This window comes from Lycium barbarum, chromosome 6, assembly GCF_019175385.1.
Source record: "Lycium barbarum isolate Lr01 chromosome 6, ASM1917538v2, whole genome shotgun sequence".
Lineage (NCBI taxonomy): Eukaryota > Viridiplantae > Streptophyta > Magnoliopsida > Solanales > Solanaceae > Lycium > Lycium barbarum.
The window spans coordinates 16,047,269-16,057,242 of NC_083342.1; the positions used below are offsets into that span (position 1 = coordinate 16,047,269).

The following is a 9,974-nucleotide window of genomic DNA, read 5'->3' on the forward strand; positions in this document are numbered from 1 at the left end:
TCTCATTAAGAAATCTGCCATTAAGGCTAATAAACTATAGAATAATACTCTTATTTCAAAGTAGTCACTAGGAATAGTCCTTCTATTTTTGAGATATTAGACAGAAAATAATATTTTTCTAACACGAAGTTCGTAACTAAATTTCAAACATTTTTTTATAGTGTTCTCGGAAACACCACCAAATTAAAGCGACGAGCACATCTAGCACGACCATGGCCATGCCGATGTTGAAGAGAAGAAGAGTAGACGAAGAATCAGTAGAGAAATTCGCAATGGCGAATTGTGTGGATATCATGAAGAGGAACGAGTTGTTAGGACGACCTAAACTCTTCGAATGCAAGACATGCAAGAAAAAATTCGATTCATTTCAAGAACTTGGTGGGCACAGAACGAGCCAGAAGAATACGATGAATAAGCTCATTGTGATGAGTACTATTGACGACTTATTACCGATTAAGCCGAAAAAACACGAATACTCCCTTTGTGGTGAAGAGTTCGCTCTGGGTCAAGCTTTGGGAGGACACATGAGGAAACATCGCGATGAATTGAATCAACTCGAGCAAAAGAAGAAGAATTTGAAGAATTTTGAATTCGCAGAAGCTATTCACGAGAAGAAAGATAAGGCTAGTACCGGAAGAAATTTGTTCTTGGATTTGAATTTGACGCCGTATGAGAATGAAGTGATGGCAGGGATAATTCCTGTTTAGTGCATATGTAGTTGTAATTACTTGAATCTTGACTACTTTTACAATTAGAGATTGTAAAAATCTTGTTAGACTTTTAGAGACTGTAGACTTTTATGTACTTTTCATGTATAAATTTTTTGTGCAAATAGTAGTGTAGCATTTTAGTTCCCATTGTTTTATTTTCTTCTTTAAAGTCCTTACGACTCACATTTTTTTCTCTACAAAGTGAAACCCCTGACCTTCTTTTCTTACTCTTCAAATGACAATTGGTAATAATAATTGCTTTTCTTTTCAATAGTTAGAGTGAACCTTCTAGTCGTCCCATAATGAGGTTGAAACTATGTTTAATTTGACAAATACTTTTTGTATCATGTTGCTATGAAGAAAGTTGGAATATATACTACTTTTGTATAACTTTTAAATATATATAAATTTTAATTTTAAAATATTGAGTTAATTTAATCTAATTCAATTTAGTTTAAAAAATTAGTCAAGCTAAGTTAATTCTCAATGAACTAAAGATATCACATAAATTGTACAGATGAAGTAACTTTAAACTTTTAAAGGAAGGCTGACAATAAAAGTTTGCTTGAACTATATATATACTAGCTCGTTCTTGGTGAAACTTCTTTTATTTTGTTTTCTCCTCTTTTTCCTAATATTACCATTTACCAATTGTAGCTATCTGCACTGTTGTAAGAAAATCCCTTTTATTTTGAATTAATACGCAAAACTTGACTCGGTTTCATCCTTATAAATTTTGACTTTGTAATCACCAGTTTGAGTGCACTAAAAGGTGAATCTTTCAACGTGACCAAAATTGGTGAAGGATGGTTCCTTGCATATCGGAGGTTTGGTCTTTTTTGCCACATCAGATTTTAACGTAGCAGTACATAGGAATATTTGAATCACATTTGATTGAATTATTTATATGTTCGATGTTATTATGCCAGTATATAATATTCAAGGTAACAAAATCAAACACATGATATGTAAATACCGAAATCCTTGGTGGTATATAGATAGATTCAACGTATGTAAAAGAATCAGCGAACTAATTAAGGATAATATTTATACAAGAAAAATGAACGCATAGTATCCAAAAAAAATTAATTAAATAAAGATTCGCAATACAGGAGCTGAAACTGGTGCCGTCGGCCATAACTTCAAATCAACATCATCATGAGGGGTTAAGTTTAAGTCAAAGCAAAATATTCTCTTACTGCTATTTGACTTCTTCAACACCGGTATCATCGTCGACGTTTTATTAATTTCATCACGGTGACGCCTCATGTGTCCGCCTAATGCTTGACCCAAAGAAAACTCCATTCCACATATAGAACATTTATGCATCTTGTTCTTTTTGGCTTCAATAACAAAATCTCCGAGTAATTTTGTCCGTTTATTATGACTTGTACGGTGGCCACCGAGGGCTTGGAAAGATGGGAACCGTTTATTGCAAGTCTTGCATTCAAATTCATTGAGATGATTATCTGTTGTTGATGATGAAGAAGTGTTTTTGTTGTTTAAACGAGACAAAAGCATTAAGGCACAGTTAGCCATAGCTTCTGCTTCCACTTGGCCATAATCTTCTCTGCTTCGTTTCATGGCTGTCATGTTTATGGAATCAAGAATAAAAATCTAAGGATCGATGTCTTTGTATACCAAGATTTTGGAACTTTGAACTAAATGAGAGAATTTAGAAGTGGGATATGATACTTTTGTTGGTGTTAGCTTTACATATATATAGGTTTAAGCCAAAGGTTGTAGATGTAATTTAATATACAACGTGTTTTTCAAAGTTTGTTGTTTTCTTTTCCTTGTTGGTTAAGATATATGATCAGATTTAATTAATGGGTCGTTTTCAAAGTATTTTGCTGACTGGCCGTGTTTGAGTAACAAAATTAAGTGAGTGGGAATATTCTTTCAGGTAATTTCGTTGAGGTTTCTACAACACTTCCTTTCATATATGCTTGGTTCACATAAAAAGGAGAAAGGACGCATGTGCAAACGTAGCTTAAAAAGACATAAGTGCTTACCGACTCCTGACCCATTTATTAGTCTCTGTTGTCCAAACTTGCAAATTTGCACTACTAAAAAAAGGGGACGAAAACCGACGGACTGCGTCGGTTTTTTTAATGAAACCGACCTTTTACGGTCTGTCGGTTTACATAGCCTCGCTTTTTAGGTCCGTCGGTTTTTTCCGACGGACAGCGTCGGTTACGTGGTCCGTCGGGTTTTATCCAATAATTTAAAAAAAAAAAAAAAAAAAAACCGACGGACTGAGTCGGTTTTTTTAAATTTCTGATCTTATATTAAATCAATATATATTTTATGAAAAAACCGACACACTGCGTCGGTTTTTTCATAAAATTGAAGAATTAATTTCCAGAAAACAGACGGACTGAGTCGGTTTTCTGGAAAATTTTCAAAATTAATTTCCAGAAAACCGGCGGACTGCGTCGGTTTTCTGGAAAATTTCCTGCATGCAATTCATGCATTTTCTGCAGCCGCACCTGCACAGAAACCAGTACCAAAAGCTGCTCAAAACTAGCATTAAAATGCTCCAAATCAATTCTAAAAGAGCTACAACACATAAAATCACCCTAAGTAACAATCAAACACATCAAACACTATCTAAACACATTAAATACGATCTAAATAGACCTTCAAAGTTCAAAAATATTTAAATGTCCAACCAAAAGTACCATTAAATAGTTCCATAAAGCATAAAACATAAGTCCATTATGAAATCCAAACTAAAACATAAGCCCCACGACTATATAAATGAACCCTAACCGCTTCCGGTTTCAAATACTTCTTACACCGGCAACGAGAACAAGCACACCTAATTACCCCTTCATTTTGAAAAGGGTGAAGTGACATTGCATGTGTGTAAATTTGTCAACAAATTCATCGTGTACACCCACACGATCACTATTATTTATATTATACATCCACATACGATTCATCTACAAAAATATACCCACAAATTATTGAGGTTATAGAAATATATTTTAACTTAAGAATTCTAACTTCAAATATAACTTAAGAAAACACAATCCCAACCAATTCTAACTTTGAAATCTCAATAACAATTCTAACTTTAATAACTTATGGATTCTAACTTTAATATAACTTTTAAAAGCACAATCCCAACCCATTCTAACTTTGAATTCTCAATAACAAATCTAACTTTAATAACTTATGGATTCTAACTTTAATATAACTTTTAAAAGCACAATCCCAACCAATTCTAACTTTCAATTCTCAATAACAATTCTAACTTTAATAACTTATAATCCTAAACAATTCTAACTAAGCTAACACAAATACATTGACAATGAACATAAAAATTAGCACAATCTCAAGTATATATATATATATATATATATATATATATATATATATATATATATGAAAAGTAAACTAGTCAAATAAAGTTTACATTTTTTCACAAATTTAACAATAATTTAAGAAAGCACAACACCAACCAATTCTAACTTTCTATTCTCAATAACAATTCTAACTTTAATAACTTATGGATTCTAACTTTAACAACTTATGGATTATAACTTCAATATAACTTTGAAAAGCACAATCCCAACCAATTCTAAAAATTGAAAAGTAAATCTAGCCAAATAAAGTCTACATTTTAGTTTTGAGGTTATTGAAATATTATAACTTAACATTCTAACCTTGAAAAGCACAATCCTAACCAATTCTAACTTTGAATTCTCAATAACAATTCTAACTTTAATAACTTATGGATTCTAACTTTAATATAACTTTGAAAAGCACAATCCCAACCAATTCCAAAAATTGAAAAGTAAATCTAGTCAAATAAAGTCTACACTTTAGTTTTGAGGTTATAGAAATACTATAAGTTAAAAATTCTACTTTGAAAAGCACAATCTCAATCAATTCTAATTTTGAATGCTCAATAAAAATTCTACTAACTTATGGATTCTAACAAAAAGCAAAATCCCCCCCCCCCCCCAAAAAAAAAAAAACTAGTCAAATAATGTATACATTTTTGCACGAATTCAACATCAATAATATTACAAACAATGATAACTAAGCTAACACAAATACATTGACAATGAACATAAAATATAGCACAATCTCAAGCAAAAAAAAAAAAATGAAAAGTAAACTAGTCAAATAAAGTTTACATTTTTTCACAAATTCAACATTAATAACATTACAAATGATGTTTAACAAAGCTAAATAGACTAACATTAGGCCTAAAATCTACAAATAAAACTAAAATTGAAAGAATTTTAAAAGCCTCAATTTAAAAGAAACTACCTCAAATTACAAGTTAAAAACGGGGCTGGGGTAGGTGGGGTTGGGCTGCGTAGGTAGCGACGGGTGGGTGGCGGGTAGCAGCAGGTGGCGGGCGTGGGCAGAGGGGGGTGGGCGGCGGGTTAGGGTTTTTTATTTTAGAGAGAAGTAAGTTTTTTTTTTTTTTGGGGGGGGGGGGGGGGGGGGGAGATAGCAAATGATATGCCAAACCCATTTCTATCATATTGTTAAAAAAAAACTGACGGAAAAACTGATGCGGGCCGTCAGTTTTTTAAAAATGTTGACCAGCCTTTGACCAAAAAAAAAATTAAAAACCGACGTAGTCCGTCGGTTTCTTTTTTAAAAAATCGTTTATTAATATTTTACAAAACAAAATGAATTATAAATTATTTAATATATTTTTAAAAAATTAATTATTATTTTTTTAAATAAAACCGACGTGGGACGTCGGTTTTTGTAAAAGAAATTTGGCGGAAACATAATTTCAAAATTTTGCGGAAAAAACCGACGTTGTCCGTCAGTTTTTTAATTAAAAAAATTAGAAATACACAAAACCGACGCACTGAGTCGGTTTTCCGTCGGTTTTTCAAAGCGACGCAATCCGTCGGTTTTTTGTCCGTCGAATTTTGTCAGTTTTTTAGTAGTGTTGGGTTATGCGGTTTTTGTTAAAATAATTTTTTAAGAAATATTTACTAAAAAGCTAGTATAAAGATTGAAAACGCTTTTGTCATCATCGGAGAAATAGTTAGTGGAAAATTACTAAAAAGGTATAAAGATAATTATATATATATATATATATTAGTACTATTTCTAAGTGTTGATTCCAAAATTGGTTTGGGGGGAGAGAGGTGGGGGGGGGGGGGGGGGGGGGGTAAAAATTAAATTGTTAGTTAGTACTCCCTCCGTCCCAATTTATGTAATCTTTTCACTTTTCGAGAGTGCAATTTGACTAAACTTTGAAGCTAAATTGAATTAAATTAACTCAATATTTTAAGAGTAAAATTTATATATTTGAAAACTACATGAAAAATATTATAAGTTCCAGCGTTTCTCATCAATTTGGTGAAAAAATTACATCTTAAAATGCTGGTCAAAGTTCATGCAGTTTGAATCTCCGGTAGCGAAAAGTATCACATAAATTGAGACAGCGAAAGCAGTAAGTTTTGAAAGGACTTTAAATTATTTTTATTTTTTGAAATGGAATCTTCCCTTCCACTTCTTTCCATTAGCGTGTCTTTTGTATATGATAAGCTAACTGAAACTAGGGGCGTTCATGGTTCGGTTTGGGTCGGTTATTGATTTAAATTATAACCAAACCAATTTAGTCGGTTTTTAAATGTCTAAAACCATAACCAAACCAAATAAAATAATAACCACCGGTTTGGTTATCGTCGGTTTGGTTGGATTTTTCGGTTTATGACTAGCAGCCATGAGACTTATCAGTAAAACAATAAAAAGTTGAAAAAGACATGTCTTTTATTTTTTTGTTCAAACGATATCTTTTATTTATAGTTTAAGGTGGAACATACATCATAGAAACATTTTGACTATTAGTGATAGTGTCATACTCAAGTTACCCAAAGTTGCTAAACTATTACATATAAAGCTAAAAACTAACTAAGTAGTGGCTGCACCATTTTTGTCATCTTAATATACATACCTGGAAATAAAGTAGAGCATAGGAGCTTTTAGTTGTTGTTACAAACATACATATTAATTAAACATAAAGACTACCTAAAATTAAAATGAAAATATATGAAATAAAAAAACTTTGTGTAATGATCCCAAACTTTGGGGCAGTACTTGCATTTTGCCCTCAATTCTCCCATTTTATTAAAAAAACTTTCTGTAATGATCCAAAACTTCATATGTTTTTCTATCATTATCCCCAAGGCTAGGGTCTCGACTACAAGGAGTTGTTCTTTTATGTTTTTTAGGAGGATTATCCACGGAAGAAGTATTAGGACATTACTATGTGCTTGAGTTGCAGCAAATGCTGATGTTACTGAAGTATCTTCTATATGAACTTCCAAATCTACAACCTCTGTCCTTTTCATATGAAAAATATTAGAAGTTTAGGACTCATTCAAACAAGAAAAAAAGAAAGGTATAAATTCGAAAAAAAGAAAAAAAAAAAGAAACAACCTAAAATCAAATGGCTGACAAAGAAAGACTAAAATTTAAGTTAAAGACATTAGACTCTAACGTGAGCTTCTGTTAGTAGGTTTACACTTAATACTTAAAGAGTTAAAAGACTTAAAAACATGGGCTTGGACATATTCTTAAAAACACGGGCTTTAAACAATCATGTGAAATAAGTAGACCAGAAATCAAATTAATGATTAAAAGGTATAAAATATTTATAATTATTTATGAAAAACTAATATTATATATATAAATAATTATAAAATTTATGTATATAATTTATCGGTTTGGTTCGGTTATTTATTCGGTTATTTTTTAATATAATCATAACCAAACCAAATATTATCGGGTTTTAAAATGTAAAACCAAACCAAATGTCGATTTTTTTATTCGATTTGATTTTGATTTTAACCAAAACCGTGAACAGCCCTAACTGAAACTTCGCCTGATATACACAAGACGTTGTCACAACTAATCCACATTAATATATTTTATACAGGTATAACTACAATCAGTTAAGATTTGCAATGCATGAAAAGTGTGGATGACAATTAAAAATTTGTTCAGTGAGTATTACATGGTCAAATTTTATTATACATGCTCACTCCCATGGTATCTTGCATATGACCATATGGCCAGTGAGGCATAAAGTAGCTAGCTGTCGGTTCGCTACCTTATTATGGTAATCTAATTAATTAACTAGAAGGCCTAACTAGAAATTGCTGTTTTCTTTTCTCTTTTTGAATTACTCCCTCCGTTCACTTTTATTTGTCCAGTATTTTAAAAATGGATTTTCACTTTTACTTGTCACTTTTAGCATATCAAGATAAGACAATTTTTTTTTCTTGTTTTACCCATAGTATTAATTACTCACTTCAAATCATTTTTGAAATCCAATAAAAATATGCACCAATTAATATGTGTACATTGGTAAATTATGCACTTCATTTATAATTTCTTAAACATAGTGAAAATTCCAAAGTGGACAAGTAAAAGCGAACGGAGGGAGTACTTTTTATGATGTTCGAACTATTTAAGCGTTTAATTCAACTAGATCATTCTTATACACGCGCGATTGTAAAAGTTATTTATACCATCAAATATCATTTAAAAAGTAATTACAAGTAATTATTCATAATAAATAAATAATAAATTTGAATAATAAGACAATTACCTTTCAAATTAAATTGGCATTGATTTCATAGAGGGTCACAATTTTTATTTTATCATATCAAAGTCACTAAACTATTTTTTATTACATAAAAAACTAACTTGCTCAGATATCACAGAAAATTATTAAACTAGTTCTTGTACAAAGAAAACACTCATCTTTGCCTAAGGATCACAGCAAGTCACCAAAAAAAAAAGTGCAACAAAAAGTCCATTCAAATTCAAGTTGGTTACATAAACAGTTTAGTGAATTTCGTGATACATATGTAAAGTTAAGTGTTACTTTTGTCAGAAAAATATTTAGTTACTTTAGTACGATATACTGAAAATTTAGTGCATGATTAATTCTTATGCACTTATGGTCGTTGTAAAAACTTTTTATACCATCATATATCATTTAAAAAGTGATCACTAGTAACTATTCATAATTAATGAAATTAATAATTTGAAAAATAAAATAAACTAATTTTCAAATTAAATTACACAAATGGCATAAAAAACTACAGTATGATTGGATATAAATTATATCCTAATAAACCATGAGAGCCTATTATGTTAAGGAAAACAGGTGTACTGCTTAGCAATTTAATTACCTTAATTTAATTTAGTAGTACTTTAGTCCTTATTATAGTTTTTCTTTTTTAAATTCCCTGTGACTCACATTTTTTTCCTAGAAACTGAAATCACTCATGAACTATTTTTCTTATTCTTCAAATGACAATTGGTTATAATAATTGGTTTTCTTTTTCTCTAATCGGAAAAGGGTCAAATATACTCCGGTACTATCAGAAAAGGGTTAAATATACCCCTCGTTATACTTTGGGTCCAAATATACCCTTTCCATTATACTTTGGGTTCAAATACACCTCTCAGTTATATTTTGGGTCCAAATATACCCCTCCTCCGTTAAAATTGTCCATGATGAACATGAGATATGACGTGGCACTGTCAACTCGGTGAAGTGGACACCACATGACACCTCTCCACAACCTTTGCCACCATTAGCACCATCACACCACCATTTCCTAAAGATATACGAAATTAAGGATCCATATGTGACATCTGCTACAGTTCGTGTGTTTTGTATTGAATTTTAAGATACCAACAATAATCATCTATGCTGAGCTAGTGGAAATTGTACCACGGGAACTCAAGTTCATATGTGAGTTTTTTTCCATATCCCAGTTACTGCTGCTTAATTATGTTTGAAAAAAATATAAACAAAAAACAGTGAGTTTGAACAGTGCAATCATATTGAGTACAACTTAATTGACCGAAGCATTCATATGGATTAGAGGCGGATTTAATTATTCTAACAAGCGTTATTGACAAACGAGACGGAGGCTTTTGGTTCGAATTACACTTGTTCTAGAATGGTGTGGTGGTGCTAATGGTGGCAAAGGTTGTGGGGGAGGAGATGGTAGTGGTGGAAGAAGGGGAAGAGAGGGGTAAATGGGTTGGGGTGGTGAGGTGGCATGCATGTGGTGTCCACCTCACCGAGTTGACAGTGTCATGTCATCTCTCATGTCCATCATGGACAATTTTAACGGAAGAGGGGCATATTTGAACTCAAAGTATAACAAAAAGGGTATATTTGGACCCAAAGTATAACGAGGGGTATATTTAACCCTTTTCTGATAGTATAGGGTTATATTTGACCCTTTT

At 31.6% G+C, this 9,974-nt stretch overlaps 2 protein-coding genes across 2 annotated transcripts; one reads left to right on the forward strand and one right to left on the reverse strand.

Annotated features, from left to right (window-relative positions):
• Positions 1-212: 212 nt before the first annotated feature.
• LOC132643865 (zinc finger protein ZAT11-like) lies at positions 213-707 on the forward strand. Its single transcript, XM_060360389.1, has one exon. It carries the CDS (start codon positions 213-215, stop codon positions 705-707), a length of 495 nt encoding a protein of 164 aa, XP_060216372.1.
• A 970-nt stretch (positions 708-1,677) lies between these two features.
• On the reverse strand, positions 1,678-2,390 carry LOC132599600 (zinc finger protein ZAT11-like). The gene has a single exon (XM_060312919.1). It carries the CDS (start codon positions 2,301-2,303, stop codon positions 1,800-1,802), a length of 504 nt encoding a protein of 167 aa, XP_060168902.1. The 5' UTR covers positions 2,304-2,390; the 3' UTR covers positions 1,678-1,799.
• Between the last annotated feature and the right edge of the window lie 7,584 nt (positions 2,391-9,974).